Source organism: Oenanthe melanoleuca, chromosome 3 (genome assembly GCF_029582105.1).
Source record: "Oenanthe melanoleuca isolate GR-GAL-2019-014 chromosome 3, OMel1.0, whole genome shotgun sequence".
NCBI lineage: Eukaryota > Metazoa > Chordata > Aves > Passeriformes > Muscicapidae > Oenanthe > Oenanthe melanoleuca.
In genome coordinates, this window is record NC_079336.1 from 108,757,845 (window position 1) to 108,782,830 (window position 24,986).

General features: G+C 40.2%; 1 protein-coding gene across 2 annotated transcripts; it reads left to right on the forward strand.

The window, feature by feature from the left end:
* Positions 1–638: 638 nt before the first annotated feature.
* PLEK (pleckstrin) lies at positions 639–17,136 on the forward strand. Of its 2 annotated transcripts, none has more exons than XM_056487681.1 (9): positions 639–828; positions 1,333–1,488; positions 6,244–6,425; positions 7,438–7,529; positions 8,368–8,552; positions 9,919–10,023; positions 11,653–11,736; positions 12,393–12,462; positions 13,269–15,018. In XM_056487681.1, the coding sequence occupies exons 1-9, from the start codon at positions 781–783 to the stop codon at positions 13,406–13,408; spliced, it is 1,062 nt and encodes a 353-aa protein (XP_056343656.1). In that variant the 5' UTR covers positions 639–780; the 3' UTR covers positions 13,409–15,018. The 2 variants fall into 2 exon arrangements, with proteins under 2 accessions (XP_056343656.1, XP_056343657.1); XM_056487682.1 differs by having other exon boundaries at positions 645–828; positions 6,244–6,368; positions 13,269–17,136.
* Positions 17,137–24,986: the final 7,850 nt, after the last annotated feature.

Genomic DNA, 24,986 nt, shown 5'->3' on the forward strand with positions numbered 1-24,986 from the left:
TTCTTCTATATGGGGAAGAGGGATTGACTCTGGTATTTACAAAAACTGTGTATTTGCCTTGTCTTTTCCCAAATAAATCTAAACAAGCTCTGCAGTGAGTAAAAGATGCTTGTAGAAAGCATTCTGTGGTCAGTGTTTTATGTAATGCACGGATCTAATCCATCTGTGATTATTTGACAGCTGACACCTTTGGAGGCCTCAGCATCAAAATGCTAAACCTGATCAAGTCTGATAAACAAATTTCTAATGTCAGCAGAGGGCGCATCCTCGTTAACCAAGTGAGGGTCCTCCACCTTCCTGCCAGACTCCACATGCTTGCCCACTGTGAGCTAGATTTGGAAGACAGAGTGAAGTGAAAGCACTGATGCGTTGGAAACCTGTTTCTGAAATCATTTGGCATGCTCCAGGCAGCAGCACTGTACCATGTTTGTAGTTCTGGTAGAGTACATGTATTTGCAGAGCAGGCCCAATTTCTTGTGACTGAGCACTAAAGTGCTTATTTAATTTCCCAGGATTCTGTCATCAAGCCTGGCTGTATTTGATAAGCTGGAGTGTTTTATCAGGCTGTTGCCTGTGCTGTTAGAGACAGACTATAAATACACATGTGCTTCTGCATTTCCCTATCTCTCACTCTGTAAGAGGAAATGGGCTTGCGATTAGCATTCAGAGGAACTTGTGAAATGACACAGCTGTACTGTAAAAACACCATCCCACAGACTTTGCTACCAGAGGAACACAGCAGCCAGCCCTTATAGACCTGAGAGCAGAATTGTCCAAGCCATGGAGCGAGAACCAATGCGCATAAGGGAGGGCTACTTGGTTAAGAAGGTAAGTGGGTAGTTTTGGACTGAGTGGAAAACTAACTCTGAACAGGTTGGGAAGATGTAGGGAAACATATTATGAAATATTTGCAAAGAGGTAACAGGAAATAGCCACACCCCACTCAGCTACACTTAATTGGGTTAAACATCAAGGATGAGATTAAAGAGGACACATCACCTTAGCCTCAAGACAGTGTGTGGGGCCACAGTCACATGTTGTGGACTCTGCTCTGGAGTCTTTTGTGGCAGAGCCCATAGGATGAAGCCTTTACTTTTATTTAAATCCATAGTGGCTTCCATTGGCAGAGCAACTACAAGGGGAAATAAATGGTGGTCAGAAAAATAACAATGTCTAACTGCATAGTAGGATGGGTGGCTGTGGTTTGTTCCCCTTGAAACACAAACTGTAGTTATTTTAGCATCAGTCAGACATTCCTTGGGAGCTCATATTTTCCTTGGGTATCATGTGAAGAGCGATTCATTGAACTTAATACATGATTTATTGATGCAGGGCAGCATGTTTAAAACCTGGAAGCCAATGTGGGTTGTGCTCTTAGAAGATGGAGTTGAATTCTATAAGCGGAAGGCTGATAACAGTCCCAAAGGGATGATCCCACTAAAAGGAAGCTCTATTCACAGCCCATGCCAAGATTTTGGCAAAAGAATGGTAAGTACCTTTTTTATAAAAAGAATTTAAATTATACTTCTGGAAGCACTGAAAAGGCAAAAGGTTGACAGCTGCAAATTCCTTGCACTCATCTTTGTGGTGATTCTCACTTGCCTTACACAAGGCAAGCAGGCTTGGTATTGTGTACTATTTGAATTCAGGACACTTCAAGAGGACTAATTCAGAAAGCATTTGGGAGGTTGGTTAATTGGTTTTTGTTAAACTTCTGAGTCTCTCAGGGAGCAGAACTAAGTTTTATTGGTGTGAAGACATTTTGCAGCTGAATGACAACAACTCCTGTATTAAATATAAATCTAGTTGCCATAGAATAAAGCTGTAGGAAAATATTTTGTGAGCAGGAGAAGCATTTATTTATTGTCAAGGTACAACAACTGGCTTGCTCAGATGGAGATAAATGCTGTGACACACATATTTTGTTGCACGGCTCCTGAAAAATAATTGTTGGTAAAACCGGATTTCTCATAAGAGCAAAGAATCATAACATTAGTCATTTACTATTTTGTCAACTCAGTTTCATCAAATAGGCATAACATCCCCAGGAATTCCTCTGACAAAAGAGTCCCCCAGAATCTGGAATGTTATCCCATGATAGTTTAAAGAAATTTACCACAGGGATGCCTAACTAAAGATAGAAGTCTCTGTGAGAATATTAGAAAAATAGAAAGTGTGAGAGACTGCTGAGACAGTGAACTTTACTTTTTCATATGAGTAAAGGGAGGATAATTAAACTTGTCCTTAGGTTTTGTAGTAAGTGGAATCAGAATGCCTTGTTTCAGATTTGGACCTGCTGGCTTTGCTTTTTTCTTCTTTTTTTTTCTTGCTTTTCCTTTTTTTTTTTTTTGGGGGGGGGGTGTAGTTAGGTAGTGGGGTGATGGTGTTGGGATTTTTTTATTGCAGAACCCATATTTATATGAAAAAACCCTCCTTGCTTCTTACTAAGTCTTTTTAGACATCTGTCAAGAGAAAGGGCCTGTTAACTTCCAAGCTGTCTTTGAGAAAGTATAGAAAAAGGATGAGGCAGAGAATAAAGATTGCTGTAAATCCTTTGCTGATTATCTCATTAACAAGCCTTAGCACAACACTCCTTAACTCTAAACATAAGTATGAAGAGTACTGTGTTCAAGAGTATCACAGACCTACATTATAATGGTTGAAATTAAATTTTTCTCACAAAGCATTATTTTCCAAGCAGTTTTGTGTTGGGTTTTGTTTTTTTTCCTTTAACTCTCAGAAAGGCACTGCCATCAATATTGTTTCATAGTAGTTGTTTGAAAATGTCAGTAACATATTTACAATAAAGGAAAAATAGTTCACCAGCATATGTGCATTCAACAAAGTAGAGGTCTGAAGTATCTGATGTCTGCTGAAGGCAAAGTGCGAGAGATCCTCACTTGCCCAAAGGGTTCCTTTGGGGTGTACCAGTCTCCAGAAAGTGCATTGTATCTGTATGGAAGGGTGATAGTCGCTGAAGATTATTCCTTTGGCTGCACTGAGTTTTGTGTTATGCTTCATTTTACATTAGGTGTTTACATAATGAACTTTACATTATGTTTCATTTTAGTTCCTGGAATCCTTTCTGAGGAATAATAAAAATAAAGAGACCCAAGGGTTGAGGATCCAAAACAGCTTTTCATAAATGAGATTTGCTGCAGGGTTTGCTGAAGTCAGTGGAAACAATCCAAACTACTTCAGCAGGCATTGGAGCATATCTTCCATATTGAGGGGCTGAGATTGTTCTGCAAGTCCGTAGACCAGTAGCCCTGGAGAAGGATTTTCTTTTAAAATTTACATTGTTCAAAGAGTCAAAAATTTAATATTCGTATGAGCAAAGCTGTCACCAGGATTGTTCTTACAAGTAGTTACTGCCCAATATTATTAAACCTAAGTTTCTACTTGTATTCCTTGAAAACGTAGTATCTTTATTTTTGCATCTTACATTTTACAGCATTATTGTACTGCTGAATTCAATGTCTCCGCATTCTGTTCTGGCTTCTCACTGGTTATGTGTCAAAGCATACAGTTATTCCTCTTACAGGAATTATTCTGGTTCCTAAATTTATATGGCTAGAAAATAAAGGATATTTTTAGGACAGGAATTCTGTATGGTGAATAGTGGGATAATTCTCATTGGGTCAGTTTTAAGTATAGTCTCATTTGTCTGGGCCCAATTTGGAGCATGGACTATTGGGCTACAAACAAACCTCTATATTTCTCTGGTTGAATTTTTGAATTAACTTGTGTGTCCGCATCAGGACTTTGTTTGAAAGCTCAGAGCATATCACCAACATGCTTTGTTTACCATATCAATTGCAATATGCAGGTGCTGAAGGGAAAGAAGCAATCTTGGATTTGTTAAGCACAGATAAAGGTTGTTCAGAAGGGGCTGCAACTGCATATTTTGAGATTATATTTCAAAATGCATTCACCACTGTTCACTGTCCTTGATTTGATGTTTGATCATTGTTTAATGTAACATGAATTCTGATATTCTTCAGCTTTTTCCATTTTCCCCATGGTTTTCTTGCAGACAGCATTATCATGTTTGGTTGCTTATAGTTAGATTCATCTATCAGAGTTTAAATTATCTAAAATGTTGGTATTTAGTTTAGTCTAATGTTCTAATTTTCTCAAAAACACAACCAGATATACATCATCAGAGGAAGGTCTGGTCACATCTAGGACTGGAGACTCAATCTCTTTGCCAATTTCAGAAGAAGCCTGGAAATCTATCTAGCTTACTGGGCTAACTTTATAAATGCTAAAAAGAAAGGGCTTTGATAGTCTCTGCATGCTGAAAATTAAAACTCTTCTTTAGCATTTCACTATATGTTGCTTCTCAGCTCTTTGAGAAGGCTAATTTTTTCCTTTGGTAATAAATCTTGTCAATGCTTTGGTGTTTTGTTCTGTCAATGTGGAGTGTTAACTTGACTATTGAATATTGGGATTTGGATAGATCTGTCTATTTGCTTTTCTCATGTACTGTACATTGATTTTCAGTATGCAGGTCTTTCCTGCATAACAGAAAAGATGAGTATTGCTGGAAATATGGACAGTATCAGATAAGAAAAGGTTACTTTTCTGTCTGAGATGGATTTTTGAGGGCTTGTTGCTTTATAAGTTTGAAATGTATCTTCCATGAAATTCAGATGGACTTCTGCACAATTCTCAGGATGTCAGAATTTTTTCTGTTGGCCATAGTTTGGAAAATGACTGTGAGGGATGTTCAGAAATGTATAATTTACAAACTTGGGCTTCAGCAGATTCACACAGTGTGTTGGTTTCACTGTCGTAAATTTGCTGCTCTTTGACAGTAGCCTTTGCTTTCCTTGCCCTCATCAAGTCATGCAGTTGGCTTGTGGCTTAGCTTGGCATTTTTATACACCTGCTGAGTCAGAACCTGTGATATATTTTATAACACAACTACAGAACAAATTAGTGTCACTCATGGGTAACTATATTTTAGAGGAAGTGGAGATCTGACTAATTACATCCAGATTTTTCATCTGGAAGATCACTGGATGGAAATGAGTTCAAACTGTGTGAACTTTGTTGGATGGTTTTTGGGGGTTGTTTTTTTTGTTTTATTTTGTTTTATTTGGTTTTTCAGGTTGTTGTTATTTTTTCTGTTTACAACTACTTCTAGATGATCTATTCTCATTTTTGGGAAATACAGTCTTTCCATTATTGCTTGTGTGTTTAGATAGGTGATCCTAAGGTGTAGCCAAGGGTTGCATGTATCATCATCACTACTAAGCCATTAAAGGTTTACTAGGCTGCAGATATACTCAGGTGCTCTCCAGTATATGACTTTTTTCCCCTTTTTTGAGTCAGTAGCTGAAAATGATGTATTGAATATGGGCTGTGAATTGAACATGATGTATTGAATATGGGGTATTTTTCCTCCTTGTGACTGTTCATGTGTCACTAAACATTAAAACAAATTTACATCCATTGTAAAGCCTGCAGGGGATGGATGCTTCTGATGCCTTAGGATTTTAAACCCTTGTATTTTTCAAATCCTGTACTGCTTCAGTGTATAACTCTAAAACTTCATATAGAGTGTTAGCTACTGCCTTCACATTTTGGTCAGACAAAGTGATTCCTCTAGGCCTGAAGCTCAAGGACACCTCATTGCCTCAGACCCCGAAAGTATACACAAAAAGTGAGTTGGGCGGGGAGGAAGCAAACTGGGAGTATACGATGTCATTATCTGAGGCTGTAATTGGAAGATTAACCCCTGATATGTAAATAGACCAAACTTATATCTGTCTGAAAAATTTGTGACCATTGTCCATATTGGGTGTAGACCCTCAGAGGCTTCTGACTGCCCAAGGTGTACCTAGTGAAAGCCTTAAATAAATACTCACTTTTATTCTCTTAACCTTATTTAGCCTCTGTTCCAGGTAGCTACTCCAAGGAATCACTTCAGCCTTTCAGCTATGCTGAACTTCCCAGCAGAAGTTAGAATCAGCAGAATTGGGGTCACACATCTTGGATATCCTGATGATGTCAGGTTCAGTCACAGTGAAGTAATAAAAGGATTCGGTTATGTGCAGTGCTTGTTCATAGTTTTCTTCAGAGTTTCTATGATTTTACTGTGTCTCTAAGGCACTTCACATAGTCCTTAGGCATAGGTAGGCTGTATGTTGTGGTACTAGCTCAATTTGGCCCAACTGGCTACACCAAAGTAACTTTAAAAAAAAAAACAAACCCTCCCATAATTTATCATTCCAGTTTGTCTTCAAGCTCACTGTGGCCAAGCAGCAGGACCACTTTTTTCAAGCTGCCTACCTGGAGGAAAGAGATGCTTGGGTGCGGGATATCAAGAAAGCAATTCATCGCATAGATGGAGGCCAAAGGTTTGCCAGAAAATCCACGAGAAAGTCCATCAGATTGCCTGAAACAATCAATCTGAGGTTTGCTCTCATAGCTCTGCTCCCCCATTTATTTCCATCTGCAGTCAGTGTGTCAGACACGTAACCTTGGTTAGGAAGAACAATGAGCCTGTCTGTCCATGGATTCTCTCACACTTTCTGCATGACTAAAAATTTCAGTTTGTACAATGCGTCAGAAATGAGCTAGCAATCAAAACTGGGAAGCTTTTCTTTAATGTACTATCATTTACCAAAGAATGCTTGCTGATAAAAAGATTTCTGGGCATACTGCAGTGAAGAGTATACCAAAGTGTGACTCTTTCAGGAGAAGCATTTTATACCATAAATCAATTATTGCAAAAATATTTTAGACCTTTTGTTTGCTCTCCAAAGAAGAAATGCTGATGTTAGCCTAGTTTTTGGATGATGAGGGGACTGTGGTGCCTAGCAAGAAGATAAAACTGGCAAAGGGAGAAGAAGAGATAAAAGGAAGCAATCTCTTAGCACTTTTAAAAAATCAAGGATTACTTATTTTCTGTCTCTAAGCTGTAAATATCAAGATAAAAATGAACCTGAAGTGTTCTTATAAGACAGTAAAACCACACAGGGCCAAGATCGTCTGAGAGCATGCAGGCTTTGGGATAGGGACAGGTTTTCTGTTCAGCCCAGGACCTTTGGGTGAATACAGAACACAGCAGTGAACCCTCCTACTGGGACTGTGGGGCCCTGTGAAGGTGCCTCAGCAGTGGGTGTTCCTCTTTTCATGCTATTGTTACCACATGTAGTTGCATTTGCAAAATAGGGAGATGTGGTGAGCCCTTTGTGCCCTCCACCCTCTACTCCCACAGCCGTGAGGTAATGTAGTGAGACCTCCAGGCTTTGCAACTTGAATTTTTCAGGAGATGCAGGAAATGAAACTAAGCCATGTCACAGCTCTGCAGGGAGCCATGTGCCAACAAATCATGAAGCCTCCATGAATGATAATGACATTATTGTACAAACTGGCAAAACATTTTTATTTGCCAACAGCTTCTGTGGTTCTTTTTATGCACAGTGCTTTGTACCTCTCAATGAAAGATCCTGAAAAGGGAATAAAGGAGTTGAAGCTGGAAAAAGATAAGAGAGTGTTCAATCACTGCTTTACAGGTAAGGAGCTCCTGTCCCTCTATTTCATACAAAAAAGGAGGCACAGCATTATAAAACTAAAGAGATGAAACAGCTCTAAGCTCTGTAGAGCACAGAGAAGTTTGATGTTTTCTTGAATAACCCAGGAGACACTCAGAGGATGTATCTTGGAAAAGTATTCAGTTAGGGCCATGGTAGACAAAGGACAATGATGAAATTTTACCAGTGTCAGAAAGATTGAAGTAATCTTTTGCATAGATTGTTTTGTGAAACACTTAAGTAAAGAAGAATTATTCCATCTGAATTTTTCATCACTGAATGGTGTCCCATTGTAATTCCTGTTTCTCTCCAAGTCAAATCTGTGTTTGTGCTCAAAATCACACAGATACAGCACTTTAGGACATTGTTTAGTGGACATGGCAGTGTTGGGTAAATGGCTGGACTGATGATCTTGGAGGTCTTTTCCAACCTTAGTGATTCTGTGATTCTATAAAGTCATGGTGTTTCCAAGAGCATTATGTTAGTAGCATGGCAGCCTGGAAAGCTGCCTTTCCTAGGCTTGTCTAGCCTTCATACATCCCCAATCCATCTTTGAGGCTTCTCTGCTCAGCCGTGCATCCCCTCCCAGCTCTCTTCTCCCTCAGGAATGGTGTTTGAGAGCTGTCCTGACCCCTGCCATCAGCTAGAAAGGCTGTGCCTAACTGGCCAGAAACCTCCCTAGACTAGCTCCCCATATTGCTGCTAAGAACATTTTTCAGGAGATTGATGAATACATGGAGTAGGCTTGTTGCCTGCGTACTTTTAGGCTTCTTCATGTCTGTCTTGGTTTGTGGCTGATATTTTGTTCTTTTGTCACCAGGCACCTGTGTGATTGACTGGCTGGTGTCCAGCAGCTCTGTCCGAAATCGCAAAGAAGGTCTCCTGCTTGCCTCTTCCCTCTTGAGTGAAGGCTACCTACAGCCTGCTGGGGATACGTCCAAGGCAGCTGCCGAGGGATTGTCAGACACCCCATTCCTAGACCTCAGTGATGCCTACTATTACTTTGTAAGCATTGTATTCTGGCTTTTTTACTGTCTCAGACTTACTGATGCTCTGCTTTTCTCATGTTTCTTATTGGGCTTCTTAAATTCTGGAGGAAAGATTGTACATAAATAGAGAAATCTATCTCAGTTGTCTTTTTCCTGTGATGCTCAGAATACTCAGAACTCAGAATGCTCACTTTAATAGCTGTAACAAGGGGGTTTTTTTTCTGGCACCCTTCTAAGTGTGAATTGAGTGCTGAGACCAAGCCGGGCTCTTTTTAGCTAAGACTTTGTTCCTGGTAATTGTACTGGTGACCAGAATTAAACCATCTATGATTCAGTGGAAGATGAGAGTAATTCATTATCACAGGGCTTCACAGAGTGGCAGAAGGTCCAAACTGCCACTGTAGAGGTGGGTGCAACATACACATAGACACATGACATTTCAGAAGGCTAATATCCCATTTATTACAACAACCGGCTGTCTTTTATACTGTCTACAAAGTTTACACTTTGTTAATTGGTTACAATAGATCTACATAATGTTCATCGGTGTAAAACATCTATGCCTCTGTTTTTCCCAAGACTTTTCTAAAATACTTTTCACAGCTCCAGGTTTCTTCTTGCTAATCTTCTTTTCCTTCTTCTCTTCTTGCTCTCCAGGCCAACGGCCTTGGTAGAATACCTTTCAGAAATAACCCTTATTCACCAAACCTCTCTGGCCCACATACCAGGTGTGAGTCTCTCCACAACAAGCCCATTTTTGTGCAGTCATCAAATCTGACTCAGTGTGAGTGTGCACACACAGAGCTTGCTTGTGAATCACTTGGCTTCAGCAAAATTACTTTCCCACTACTCATTTGTTTTTGTAAATGTGTTTGTGCTAAGGGACTTTACCTGTTCAGCAGAGACACTGCTGGTAAAGGCAGCCTTGTGGCCTCCTGGAATGCTTCTTGTAGCAGCCCATGTGTACCCTGCTTGCTTTTAGATTATTTCTAGTTTGATTCGATAACAATGTGGTGTGAGGAGGCCATAGCAAGTCAATGTCTGACTTGGTATCATAGAAGTGTAGTCCCATCTCACATTGAAATGTGTCCATGGTGTTTGGAAAGCTCCTCAACTTCACTGCCTTTCAGTAAAAAAGTAAAAAAGGGAGGTTGTTCCAGTAAAAGGTTAGATTATTTAACAATAACCATAACAACAACAGTAGTAATAGCAATAATAGTAATAATAGTAATAAATATAGTAATAATAATAGCAATAATAATAATAATTTTTTTTGGGGGGGTGGCAAAAAACAGGGCAGAGGGAAGCCAAAAGAAGCCAGATTGGTACATGTACATAAGCAACTGTGTAACTTCTGTAACATTTCTCTTGTGGTCTTGCAGCCAGACAGTGGATTTTTCTGTGAGGGGTATTCCAGTGATGATGATGTGGTCCTAAAAGAAGAATTCAGAGGCACAATTGTTAAACAAGGATGTTTGCTGAAACAGGTCAGTATTGCCTATGTTCCATCCTGTCACTAGGATGATGTTACATGGGTGCAAGATTATTCTTTTACACTTAAAAACTTAAGAGAGAAACTACCCAATGGCATCTCCACACTTGGCAGGTTTCATCTCTGTCACTCCTGCCTTTGCACAAGGAACACTTGTTGCAACATGGCGGCAGGACTCTGGACAAATACTGCAAGGTTTATTGCTCTTACCACAAAATAAGGGTTGATAGCTTTAATTAGGAAAGCGTCCTAACACAGAAGATGTGACAAGTCATTGGTACAATGCAAAACTGAACTCAGGTGAAAAAAGTTGCCATTCTTGTGTCCCTCTGGACACACAACTGGATTCAGTTGCTAGTTTTCATGGACTTTTTCAGCATGCTTGAGCAAAGGAGCTGTTTCAGTCACTAGTGTTTGATGTGTAAGACAGGAGATTACTGGACACCTTCCTTTCTAGCAGAACTTTAAGCAATACAGTGAATGCCATGTTTCCAAGGCCATTGCAAAGAGATATTAGCAAACTGAGGGCAAAATCAGGATTCTTTGATTAATAAAATGGGTCAGATGGGAGGGACCTGCCGCAATCCTCTGGTGCAATGGCCTGACCACTTCAGGGCTGACCAAGGGTTAAAGCACATTGTTAAGGGTTTTGTTGTTCAAAAGCTTCTTACACATTTACAGACATGGTGCATTGACCACCTCTCGAGGTAACCTATTGCAATGTTGGACCACCCACTCTAAAGAAATATTTCCTAATATTGAGTCTGAACCTGCACTATTAAAATGGTCCTCGAGGGCCTAAGAACTTTTTGGTGGTGCTCATATGTATTTCTCTTGTTTAATCAAAAAGCAATGGAAGAAATTAGACCCACACCTTGCTGCTCTTTTACTCTGCCATGTTCATATGAACCTAGTTAGTAAGAGCTTCTGTGCAAACAGTAGCTAATTGAGAAACTTGTATTTTGAAATGCCAGAGGAAGTGATTCATGAGAATCTTCCACCAGTGTTAGTCTGCACTTGGTCACCCTCAGTGACCTCACCTTTCCATTTCTTGGAAAGGTCACTGCTTCTGCTGAAAATGCTTTCAGTGGTTCTAAACCTACACCCATCTTTTCAGTTGTGAAAATGGGCCACGATGCACCTACATTCATATTTCTGCCTGAGCTTCTCAGCCATAAGCCCTCCAGGGTGTTTAAGCTAGATAAGCTTTTTTGTTGTTGTTGTTATCTTTGCAGGGACAGAAAGACTTTCAGTTTATCCTTGCCAATAATTCAAGGTACCTTCCTACAAGGCACTTTGCAGCTATGTTTTCTAGCAAGCAGTTAAACCCAGCTCTCACAGATCTCACATTAATGTCATTACTGCCAGACTGTGTGATATATTTAGGGAAATCTCCCATGTTGAAGCTCCTCTGCTCAGCAGTTTGATAGTCCAATTCTTATGCAAAAGATTGGAATGTAGATAAGGCATATTCAAATCCCACTCGAGTATTTCCTGTCCAGAATATTCAGGTTTTTTTCCCTTTTGTATTTGTATTTTGTATTTGCCTGTCTTTTCATGTGTGGGTAAGATTTACATGCAGGCAAAGCAGCTCTGTGACATTCCTGGTTTTGAATTTTTCTAGGGACATCGGAGGAAGAACTGGAAAGTGAGAAAGTTCGTTTTAAGAGATGATCCTGCATATCTTCACTATTATGATCCTGCTGGAGTAAGAGAGATTCGGTTTATTTCCCTGTTTGTTTTGAATCCAATGCCTTGTAGAAGTACCCGAACTGAATATTTGCATGAGACTGTGACAGGGAAGATCAGGCAGGACAGTGGGACTCTTTGTTCTTACATGGCCCAGCCATCCTCTGGAAAAGCAGAGTGAAGGATAGTTTCTGGGGCTGTCAAGTCAGGGTGGCAAGTGCCACCCAGACCTGGGAACAAGTAACACTGCATTGTATTTTCACCTCTTGTCTGTGATTAATTAGAATTAATATGTACTGTCACTTGATCAAAACCTATTGGTGCAAATAAGCACAATACAGTATTTTCGCAGTTTATATTTGAGGTATTTGACATGCCAGGCTGAGACACGACATCCTATTTCTTGTTTATTTCTAATGGGCCCATTCCCATGCTAAATATTCTGCAGATCCTGCATTCTAAATCACAAGAGATTCCCTATTTATTTATAAGCCTTTCTCTTGCCACACCCCCAACCCTCCATGTCACACACAGACTGAAGACCCCCTGTTCTCTCAGGTGAGACATACTAAGTAATCAAATTGTTTTGTCTCCATTCTGGAAATGTAGCCATATATTAACATGTTACTGGTTTCAGAAGTGTTGCATTTCATTTTGATTTCATGTCCTCCCCAGGGGGAAGAACCACTGGGAGCAATTCACTTGAGAGGTTGTGTGGTGACAGCAGTGGAAGATATGCCAGACAGTAAGTAACGTATTGAATGAGCTCTCTAATAAGTTTTTGGTACAAATCACCCTGCCTTTCAATCTGCCTAAAATCACAAGTGTTTTGTATTCCAAAGCAATCTATGCACAAAGATCCAGTAATTCTAGTAACACGTCTCTCTCTTGTCTGAATTACTGGGGAAGGGTACTGTGGTAAAGGTAGCAATAGGGAATCTTGTGTATTGTCAGTACTTTTAAGGAAGGCTGATCAAATGGATGACACAAACCCTGTGTTAGGATAACTGGCCTTTAGGCAAAGTAAGTTGAGTTTGATCTCTTTAGTTAATGAAATTGGGATGGAAGATTCGTGTTAGAAATGGTAATGCCAACAAATTGTTACTGTGCACCTTCTCTCTCCTCCCAAAGCTAAAAGTTATGGGAACAGAAATGGTGTTGCTGCAAGGACCACGAAACATTAATTTCATGCATTCTCCTCTCCACAGGAGAGGTGGCTATCCAGCAATAAAGTTTTTCTGCATCTCAGAAAATAAACAGATGTGTCATGAACATCTTGTTTTTGTAGATAGCAAGGTTTGGGGAATATGATCTGTCTGCAGGATTACAGATCCTTCCATAATTTGAGACCAACAAACCAGAGACTCCTGAAGGTGAAACTTACAGAATTAATGCGTGGTTTCTCTGAAAGAGAAACTCATCAGTTTTTGTGAAGGCCTGATCAGGCTCAGCTGTAGAAAGAAAGATCTCCTTACAGTGTGTAAAGGAGGAAATATTGGAGGTACAAGACTTTTTTTCTCTCATAGCTGACTTTCTTATATTTCCCTGTAGCCAAGAAGTATGATGTTGACAACATCCTCTTTGAAATCATCACAGCAAATGAAATCCACTATTACTTGCAAGCAGCCTCATCCACAGAGCGTACAGAGTGGATCAAAGCAATCCAGTCAGTTGCTAGGACTGGTAAATGAAGATGCTCTTCCAACAAGAAGACATACTTAAATTAAATTAGTTACTCAAAACAGAATTTAGCATTTCACCAAGAGAAAGCAGTAAAATCCCAAAGGGCTTGCATGTTGGGGTTGAAGACTGAGTAGAAGTTTCAACTCTATAGTGAGCACTAACAAACTAACATTTTTCCACTTGTATTATGGTAATATTTTACTATATTATAACACAGAACATGCCATATTAGTGTGTTGCTTAGAGTAATCAGTCGACCTTGAGAAGGTTGTCCCTACTGCCACAGCTGATAGTGGAAATCTCACCATTAACAGGGTACAGAGTCATGCCACTGACAGAGAGGACCTCAGTTAATCACCCTCTTCAGCCTGTGATGTTTCAGGATTTGCATGTATTTCAGTCTTCTCTAGACAATGTTTATACCTTCTTCTTTACCTGATCTTCTTGCTGCTTGTTCACATATACAAATAATGCCATAGATATAAGGAAAAGAAGTCAACTCATTTGAAAACCTGATCCACTCCTTTATAATCTGTCAGCAATAAAGGAGGGAAGAATGCAGAGAACTATGGAAACACTAAGTGGAACCAAGTATAACTCCATGACAGCAGTATAAGGAAAAGTCTCTTCCCACAGTATTTCAAACACAAAGCAATCTCACTTCAAACTCCATATAACTCAATTTTAAACCTTGCCAAATTTCTCCACAAGATTCTGCACTGGGACCATTGTTTCCCTTTATTTAGGTCTACAAAGCAGATGCTGAGTTGTCAGGTACTGTACTCTATTTGAATTAAGAATCTTGCAGGAGAAAGGAAAGGATGCATGGGTTGATTACTTGAACTATTGATTGAAGTGGTTTCAATTTTTTAACTTCCAGCAACATCCTCAATCCTAGATTCTGTGGCTTAATAATATAAGAGAAACCTTGTGCTGGTAACTGAAATAAATGTTTTCATTTGATAGGGTCAGTTCCCCTGATTAATTCTTGTATTTTTGTCTGACTGTATATCAAACAAACTTCTACGTCTTAAACTCTCAGGAGGAGTTGAAAATCAAGTTAATGTCAGATTATGCATGTAGGCTTTTCCTGGTACAGACTGATGTTTTAGTGAACTTTAAAACTCTGTTCATAGATCTAATAAGGTACCTTATCCTTAAGAATTCTTATTGGTATCTATTCCATCTAAAAATAAATGCGGAGCTAAAGCTTCTCTTCAGTTGTACTTAATTATACTTGCAGCTGAGCTAATGAGCCTGAACCCCTGTTGCCTTGCATTACTTATCCCAAATAAAACAACCTTGACGGAGCAGCAGGCTGAGACACTGCACCATCATGTCCACTTAAGTTGGACAGCAGAAATCAGCTCCTGGCAGGCATTTCCTGTCTCTCATGCAAGCTCATCGGATCATTGAAGTCTGATGTGTCATTCTGAGGAAGGAAGACTCACGGTAAAAAGACCCACTGTTTGTTCAGCCTGCTTTCTTGATAATTGCTGCTTGTTGCTTCTTATTTTTGCGTTCAGAACTCACTAACCCAAAAATACCCAAGGGCACAGGAAAAGAGAAAAAAACTACCCCACACAACCAAACAACAGAAACTTACCAGCTTACCAAATTTAATAAAACTAAAATGTTTTACCAGTCCATGACCTTATAATTTTAGCTTGTGCCCAGCCCAAGGTATGGCTGGCCACCTATAAATGGTGTTTTCTCAGGCAGAGGATGAGAGTGCATTTATGGAAGAGCTCTTTATGTTTGTGCCATCCTATACTGACGGGGTCTGTAATCTCAGGAAGTGTTTCAGAAGACACATTTCAAGGGTTTGTAGGTGCCTCTGCTTCTTGGCAGCAGTGATAAGATCTTGTCAAAGGGAATTCATTATTAAAAGCAACTACATGTCTGTCAGAGACGATGAGGCCAGCCCAGTAACTCAGAAGGCATGGAAGACGCACAGATCCTGAATACTGGCACAAAGAAGAAGTGCAAGGAACTACTAAACAAAAGGGAGAAAACAGAAGACCTACAAGTGCCATGCTTCCTCTTTCACCCTCTAACTATTTAAATCACACTTCTACTACACCCTCAGCAATTACTACATTAACATCAGTTCTTTTTTACTTGTAAAAAGGAAACAAAATAAACAAACCATTGTGGATAATTTATGTGGACTGAATTTATAATCATCAGTTATTTAAATACCTGTATAATCTCATTTAAACATCTTCTTAAGTTCACATTTGTCTTGCCACAAGTTGCACTGAGCAATTTTCCTTCCCCTGGAACACTGCCTATGTACTTACTACAGTCAGAGTCAGATTTTTGGGAATGTTGACTAGCCATGCACCCATAAAAACACCCACATAGACACAGCACTCCTACTTCCATTTTAAAATGAAGTTTAAAAGAAAATGCTATGAAGTAAACCACAAACACAGATACTGAAAAAATAGTAACCCCAGCACAACAAGCTTTCAGCTACAGGTGTTAGTACTTCTTATAATCCAACAAGTACATATGAAGGTAGTTTGGACTTAAAATGTCTCTAGCATTTTTTTCAAAGAGCTGTTTACTTTCCCTGCCCCACAACTTTCTTCTGAAGGGTAAGGTGATATAACTGTTGCTACATGTAGTTATTTTGGTGCTTTTCCTTGCAGTGTGCTGTCTTTGCTTTTTATTTGAAAGAATAGTCAACAGAAAGTGTGAAAGGTCTACTGAAAATGTATTTTGGTAACAGAACAGTTTACTTAGTAATATTTAATCAAAGTTTGTTCATAAAGGCAAAAAACTGATTAAGGCCTCTGAGGTATTGAAAATTTACTGTCAAATCTCTCTTCTAGAAAATTTTTTATTTTCATTTCTTCTCGCAATATTACATATAATTCTTCAATGCAGTAGTACCTCTTCTGTCTTTGCTTAGAGTTCACCTTACTACAAATATTAAACACCTATTTTTACCCCCTAATTTGTTCTCAAATATTTAAGAAGTTATTTTAAGTTTAGACTATTTGCTCCACAGGGCTTTTGATTAGTGCTTTTCACTATTTGAAGTGTTCCTCCATTTGTTCTGAGTTCATGTTTGGGCAGCACTGAAATCCAGAAAAAATTTCTTTAAATAATCTTTTTGGTAGAGGCCAGAAACATTTAAGTAGGGTGAGAGTTTTTTGGGGAGGGCAGTTGAGTGGGAATGAGTTAGGTTTTTTGGCTGTATTTTTTCAGTTTGTGACTTTTAAAACTGCAGTAGACTAAAGGACGAACTTGAAAAAGCACAATGAATAGGTATGAGTCCTCTGCAGGTTGTTGGTATTTCTGTGAGTGCCTTCAGTTTGTGTTTTGAAAAGTGCACATGTTTTTTGTCTGTGAATTGTGATCTTCTCATTGTTGTATATTTTCTTATGCTGAAGGTGAACCCTCACTGAAAACAAAGTTCTTCTTTTGTTGTTACTCATTAGACTTCTTGAAATAGAACTGCTTAGTTGGCTTCAAAATAAGGTTGGGGGGGCGAGGGGGGGGTTGATTAGAACATAGCACTTCCTGCTTTGCATTTAGAACCAAAACTGTGGCTTTCCATACTTTGCTTCTCGTTCTTGTAGATGGATTTTTTTTTTTTTCCTTCCAGTGTGGTAAAAGGGAGATTAAGACTATATGAAAAGTGGGCAAAATGTTGCTTTTCATGTTTCTTTTGCCTTTCATGTTACATCTAATGGGCTACAGTAAAACTTTTCACTTTCCTGAATGGACTCTGCCATTCTTTTAAAACGGCAATGTCTTTCCCTCCTTTTCTTCAACTCATTAAAAGATGACTGAGCAGGAGGTAGGAAAATAATCAAAGGGAAATGCTGATAAAACTGACGGAATTTTGCTTCCAGCACTTGAAAGGGAGAGATGATGTTAGTGTTTTTAAAAATTTGCCTTCAGTATGTCTTTCACCAAAATTTTGAATATTAATAAAACGGAGTGATCAAGGGAGAGGAAAGAGACCTGACTAGTTTAATCAAAAAATCCCAAACAACTAGACACCCTAATCTTCCTACATCCTCAAACTGATACAAAAAGGACATCGAGAACTCTTAGAATATTTCCATTAGCCCCTTTATCAATTATACTAGAACAGCCTGTTGCAGACTAATAGAGTATCAATTATGTAAATCAGTGTATGATCAATCTTTTCACGTACCTGTTTCCATATCATAAGGAAAAGTCTAAAAATCCTTTCTTAATCACCAAAGTATATCAAAAGAAAATCAAGAAACCATCTCTTTTGTCCTCCATTGCTTCTGCTATATCTGTATGTAGGTATCCTGCTTTTGAAAGCTTAAGTTGCTGTGTTTCCCAAGTACATGATGGTTAAAGTAAAGTAACAAAATCAATGCACGTGTGAGACATTTTTGAATAACAGGAAGAGTTCTTTAAATCAGGCTTTTAACACTCTTATGGAGTTTTTTTTTCCCCTAAAAGGAAGTATTTCATGATTCTGATATACAACTGGTAAAATAAGGTAAGTTTGGGTTTCTTTTAATTAATATTTTTCTTAAAGGAACAGTTTCTTTCCCAAGTTATAGCTTCAATTTTCCCTTTTTTCTCTTCTGCTGTCCCCCATATCCTTCTCCTTATAACTTTTATGACCTAAGCATCCTAAAAGACAGCTTGTGTTTCTGATTTTACGCATCATAGAGTGGATCTTGGTGTCATTTTAGAATTGCTACAACATACTATGTGTTCTTTAGTCACCCCCTTAAAACGGTAAATACCTCCTCTCATCTCCTCATAATGGTGAGCTGTACATACATGTGTAGTTGCTCTATGGGTTTTGGGTCCCTGTTTCAACAGGTCTCTAGTATGTTATCTCTAAGTACACACATTGATGAGCTGCATGTTAAAATTACTTTAAAGAGCAGTATAACTTAGTGAAACAAATTGTCTACAGATTGATGATGTTCAAAAATAAAGGTGCATTAGAAAAGCCAATTTAGTTGGTTAGCCACACGAGCTGACTTTAGGCACATTTTTGTCATTGGCTAGGCTGTTGAATGGCTATATAGTGTACCTGGTGAAACCTAGGTGTTAGGATATCCCAGATATATTTTTTCAATGCTCTTGTTCTTTAGCAATGTGATGGAAAAGTAGTGGCAACTATTGAAAATACTTCTTCAATGGAACAGACAAGTAAAGCTCTTATGGGGTATTGTAATATTTCATTTATTAGTTGCTAGATACTGCTGTTGCAAAAGAAATACTTTGTCTTTCTCAATTTTTCCTTTTTCCCAGAAAGGATTAAAGACTTAAGGTAGCTGGTTTCTTTGACTGAAGTTTTCTCTCTCTGTTCCCAGCTTGCTCAATCTATACCTTTGGTTCAAGTCTTCAAGCTGAATCTTCCAGTAGACAGCTGGCAGCATCTTTTAGTTTTGGCATTCTGAGGCCACGGAAATGTTTAAAAGCAGTAGTTGGTGCTATGACTGATACATTATCTCATGGCCACTGGTGTCCTGTGGCATCTGGAGAAACTTTTCTGTATAGCTCTGAATGTCTGATATCTCAGCAACAAAACAGCCCATGCAGTCAGCATTCCTGGACTGGTAAACAGCAGCTCCTTTCCTGTTTAAGGTTTTTAAGGACTGTGCATTAAAACCAACACATGCAGTTTTAACAACATTTTTAAATGGGAGTAAAAACCAACCAACAAACCATGTTGTACCTAATTTGCATGCTCTAGCAGGCTGGGTTTTATTCCCCTATGGCTTTTTGAATCCATAGTTGCTGGGCATGGATTGGCAATGCTGGACAGGATGATTCTTAGGAGTTGGGGGTGACTGCAGCAAACTGCCAGCACATAGAATTATCCTCTAGGGTTTCATCTTGGTACATCCTCCAGGATCTCTGAGTTTACAGTCCATCACCTCCCTCCTCCATGACTTTCAACCCACAGTTGTATCTTTGTTTTTTTTGGTTTACCAGAATAGCAAAAGTGGGTCTAGCCCTTAGCACTGAGGCCTGAATGCCTCCCAGCCCCCAAGACTCAATTATTAGCATTGTGCTGATCAGAAGCTGATGCTGACTTAAGATGTTAAATGCAGCAGGTGATTTCTTCTATAGTTTTGGACTTTTCCAAACAAGCAATATGGTGAGAAACAACTGCCAAGTGTCAACATGCTCTTGGGAACCCAATAGACCTCATGCCAAGTTCATCTGGAGGGAAAGTAAAAAAAACCCACACTCTACCTAAGTCCCCCAGCTGTATGCTTTTATTGTCTTTCTGTCAGCTCTGGTGGGCTGAAACAGCTGATCCCAGTCCTAAGCTCAACTGTTCTGTCTTCAGAACAGTTAATAACAGGAATAACTTTGTCACTTCCAAAGATGATCAGGATAAAGACGTGACTATCTGCATGTTTCTGCCTATTGGCAGAAACGCTTGACAAAATTAGCCTTGAAATTTGAGCGGTCTGATTAAAAGTCTGTGGTGATTAAGTATCTCATGCATGCTTTTTCATTTAGTCTATTAATGGCAATGGCCCAAAGCCACATCCTGCACCATGATGAAATAAAGCCACGCTGGCAGCTAGGTGCTTCAGAAATGGAGCACTAGAACAGTGAGTAGTTGCAAGGAGAGTTCTCACACCAATAGGTGTTATTAAAAACATCACAGGTGGTTTTGGAGATGCAGAAATAAAATCCTGACCTGGGGGGCCCTCCAGCTGAGCTTCAGTGCTGGTCTTTTTGATATCCAGCTATGCAGCAGCTCACAGGGTTTTGTGCAGGAGCGAAGCCTTTTTTACTCATAGAAGCCTGGCTGGTTTAAGGCCTCGTTGCATAGTTGAGTTGTGTGGGCAGAAAACATTTGCAAACAGCTCTGCACAAACTTCATGTGCATTCTCCAAAGGGCTCTGTATCCTAGCAAAGCCAGGTGGATAGGAAGATGAATGTCAGGAAGGCTAGGTGGCTAATGGGAAGCCTGGGTGATGGACACCTCCAGCACATTTCTCATTCCAAGTGTCAGGGACATAAAAATGGCATGGGAATACATTGGGAAGGTCAGTGAGGCTTGCAAAAGTAGAACTTTGCACTTCAGCAAAAACGTGGCAGGAGGTAAGCCCTGGAGCAGAAAAGTGGTTTCACCAGCCACCAAGGTGTAAGAGTGTAGAAGTCAGCCTGACCTGTATTACTGAAGAAGACCTGCTCCCCAATGCTAGGCCTTGGCAGGCATCTGTTGAGTTGTGGCAATCCCAAAAGAAGTTCCAAGGAGTTATGGGATTGCCCACGTTAATGCCTCATACATATTCCCAACCCTCATTTCCCAGTTATCATCACCACTCCCAGTCCCTAGAATGTTCTCCCCTCCTTGTATCCCCACTGGACCCTAGCTTCCCTTACCCCACCTCTGCACCACCTTCCCCTATACCCACTGGACCCTAACCTCAACTCCACCCCCTTTCCTGCCCCACATTTATACTCTGGACCTCCCTACATCTTGGTCTTTGACCACCGACTCCTACAAAGGCCTTTAGGTTAGTGTTCTGATTTTTGGGCCTCATCCCACATTTATTTTCACTATTATTAAAGTATTTTATGTTGCTAGTTGTGGTCGTTTCACCGCTCTTCTTTTATTTTCTGCCACTATTGCCCTAATATCAGAGGAACCCAAAAACATATTGTTGGGGACCACCCCCACCCCCCGCATGAGGGTAGCTAATATGTCCCAGGTGGTGCCCTGGGTGGTGTGGGCTTTACATGTGTGGTCTTCGCTGCTGAGGATACTCTCTGGGGAAGGACACCCACAAAAGAGTGCTAATTTAGGCATTACTACAGTCCTTCTATTTCTGGCATTTCAGTGGCTTTTGTCAGCAGGTAGAAGGGATAAGAGATGTGCCCCAACCAGGTGGTGCAAGGAGTGCACCACTGGATGCTGCTGGGGTCTCTTTAAAGGGAAGAGAACACAACCATCCTGAAGCAGAGATGGGAGGCCGCGCAGATAGTGCAGGGGCAGAGAGAAGAACAGATTACCAGAACTGATGTAACGAAGTCTCCAGGGAATTAAAACCCTTAAAGGAAGGACTTAGAGTAGAGAGAGGAAGAAAACTTTGTTTTTATGAAAATTTATACTTAAATACTTTTTTTCTCAGTAATAGATTTTTCACAGGAAATTTACACCATTACTCAGCTTTAAAAATGCAATCCTTGTGTAATTGCATAGCTGCATGTTTAATTCCTTGCATTTAAAGAGGCACAGCCACCTGATCTGAACAGAGCAGAGACACAGCAGATGCTGAGGATTCTTAATGCTCATTTGAGAATGGGGAAAAGCTACACCTAACTGCACAGCAAAGTAACTGTTTTAGGATTCATACCTGAATATTATTCTATTTACAAACTCTATCCTGAGACATATACATGAGAACTTACAGCATAGGGGCATGAAAGGAGCAGGAATAGGGGATAAATGCCAGGGAGTTACAGACTGGCGGTAACAGAGGAGGCTGGATGAAAAAGGTGAGGGACTAGATCCATTCCTGTACAGTTTCTCGATGTTATGATTTTAAAAATTGGGCAGTTTTGAGGTGACGAGAATGTACTGCTAGTATTGTTTTCTTCTTGATTAACTTAGATGCACTTTTTGCACTTCTAGCTCTCATAAGTCAGGGTAACATGCTGTGAGCAGGGAGTGAAGCAGTACCTTCAATGTACTTGGGTGTGGCTTTTTATGTTGCTGTTTTCTTTTTTTTAATTTGAGTTGACTAGATATAATCTTGGAGTAGAATAGCTAACAATAGCGGAAGCAGCGTTTGCAATTCATTGATCTTTATGCTATATCCTCTATATTTAGGAATGGTCTCTACTCTGAGTTACACTTGTTGGAAGTTAGAATTTTTCTTTTTTTTTTTTCTTTTTTTCCTCCGGGAATTTTCTCTCATCTGTTGCCTAAGAGAGGATAACAACGGTACTTAAGAGAGACAAAATATTTAGCCAAGGGGGAGCGGGTACAGCTGTCTTCACTCTCACACAGGTGAGAGGTTTTTCTCCTTGGGAAAGGGCAGAGATATCGTGAGATTTTGGCAGGGAGGTGAGGGGCTGGGCTCAGCTCAGCTCGGAGGGGAACGGACCCGAGGTTGCTGCCCAGAGGATTCACGGCTGCTGCTGAGCTTTTGTACTCTCACTGCTTCTCCTACCATGTGTGAAGCTCTGCTTTTAAGAGCAGCTGTTGAACTGTGACCTTATTAACACCTGACCTCACTGGAAAGAACCCTCACCATCTACTCGGGTGTCCCTTACAGGAAAACCCAGGAGCCCGAGCCCCTTCGAGGGAGCCTCTCCCGGCTTGCTTGCAGAAGCCTGGCTGCCACTGCCCAGCTTTGCTGTTTTCTGCTGCTGCCTCGGCCTTTTTCGATACACTTTAACCCATGACCCCATGTCTGCCCAACCCTCTACGGTTCCTGCTACAGCTGTGGAGTTTCTGCTGCATTTTGTTTGCCAACCTGGTGTCTGTTTACCTCTGTCACTCCAGCTTCCTGCTCTGAGGTTCCTGCTACAGCCCATTTCAGCATCCAGAGTGGCAGCAGGACCGGCTGCCCGGAGGAGCTTGCAAAGGAAGCACCCTTTCCATCTGTTTCGCTGGCCCACCCGCCATGGCCCACGAGGGAGACACAGCTGAGTTCGCGCCACAGCGCCCCCTGTAGGTGTGGGGGAATCACTGCAACCAGCGCCCCTGCTGGCTGGGAGTGGAACTGCACCAAAGGGGAAAGATCTTCGGCCAAGAGAGCGGCTGGGACTGGGTTTGCGCTTCTGTTTGTTGTTGCTGCCATTGTGCTTGTTTCTTTGCCTTATGTATATATTCTAGTAAAGAATTGGTTTTCCTTTTCTCATATCTTTGCCTGAAAGCCCTACGATTTCAAAGTTATAATAATTTGGAGGGAAGGGAATATTTTACATTCCAAGGGACGTTGCTGCCTTCCTTGGCAGACACCAAGCCAGGACATACTTCAGTCATGTTTGGCAGCAGGTTGACAGCAGAAGGTTCAGTGAATTTTGGGTACATCTGTTTTTGATAATGTAGTAGTTGTCCCACAAGAACAGTGAGCAAAGGGAGATTTTTAAAACCTAGTGCAATGAGGCCTTGATCCTATAGCTAAGACTTACCTACAAGGAATACATTACAGAAGATGTGTGATAAAGATTATCCAGTCATTGCATCATGATACTGAAAAAGATGTCTAAATTAGATATGCTACTCATGATTTAGAAAAGGTACCAGTGGTTTTTGCATGAAAACCTGTTCAAACAGGGGCCATGGGCTGAGGAAAGTGGACTAGTTTTGAGGGAGTCTGTTGAATACTCTAACCCAGAAAAACGATCAGGTAGCATTCTGTTCTTGAAAGCCCTTAAGAGTTGCCCATTTCACCTGGCTGATCTGTTTCTTCCTTGACCTGTAGATGTGGGCACCTACAAGATAAAGTCCATAAGCCCAGACACCTGCAATAAAGAGAGGTAAGAAATACTAGATATTTTCACCAGATATTCTGCAACGGTTAAATAAGTGTGAGAAAATAAAGTATAAATAGAAAGCAAGTTTAAACTAATGGTTTGTTTAAACATCAGCATCATAAAAAAAAAAAAAAAAAAAAAAAAAAAAGCTACTGGATCTTAGCCAGATGACCACAACCTGTATTTTTAGAGGAAAGCTGTTCTGCTTAATCTACTGTTACTGGGTCCTAATAAAGGTAAGGGCTGGACCTATTTTGGGTAAACTCAGTATCTAATAGGGGCCTGACTTAGTGCCATTGAAGCTCATGCTCCTAACAGGACACTTCTACACTGTCAGAATGTATTCTGCCAATGTTTGCAGTACTTGTGTAAAGGGATTTAAAATCTAACCAAGTTTCATAAGCATGGTAGAAATCTTTCTATAGAAAATTGCTTCCAGATTGCTGACTGAATTCTGCAGGAATGCATCAGGCAATGGGGATCTTCCCAGCATTTTCTCACTGATTTTATTCTTTAGTCTAAAGGAGGTAGGGAAAGGTGATATTCGTAAGAGTAGTAAATAGATTTTATGATCACTTTTATATTGAGTAATATGACAGGCAGCTCCTGTTTTACTAGCATCAGTTTTTAAAGTTGGTGCCAAAAATCAGTGCTAGTAAAGCAAGGCCTGTGTGACAGAAGATCAGCATATAGGAAAAAAAAATCTAAGTTTCTCAATGTGTTTTAACCTGACTATGAAAATATATCAAGATGTGTTACCTCATAGGGTTATCTGACTTACTTTGTTTAAAGTAGTTAAATTTTGCTGTACTCCTTATCATGCAAATGACTAATGTGCATAGCTAATGACTGAGAAACTGTTAGTTACCCATCTGCTTCCACCCTGTCCTGAATCTGAGAGTCCTAATCCAAAAATTCCACAGCTGGGTAGTAGAAATTCAGCCCTGCCAATCTGTGAGTGCAAGTTCAGATACTTGTGCAAGTCCGAGATCCTTGTGAGGATTCTGTCCCTTGAAGTGGGTACTGAGAATGTTCAGCTGATTCTGAGGTGGCCACCTTGTTCTCTTTTCTGGTGTCTGGATTTGTCCCTTCCCCAGCCTTTCTTTATGGGCT

What these genes read in the sequence shown, in the direction of transcription:
- PLEK (XM_056487681.1), top strand. Translation starts at nt 781, where the DNA reads ATGGAGCGAGAACCAATGCGCATAAGGGAGGGCTACTTGGTTAAGAAG. An exon ending in AAGATTTTGGCAAAAGAATG is followed by an intron (nt 1,489 to 6,243) that starts GTAAGTACCTTT and finishes TTATCATTCCAG; the next exon opens with TTTGTCTTCAAGCTCACTGT. An exon ending in GTTCAATCACTGCTTTACAG is followed by an intron (nt 7,530 to 8,367) that starts GTAAGGAGCTCC and finishes TTTTGTCACCAG; the next exon opens with GCACCTGTGTGATTGACTGG.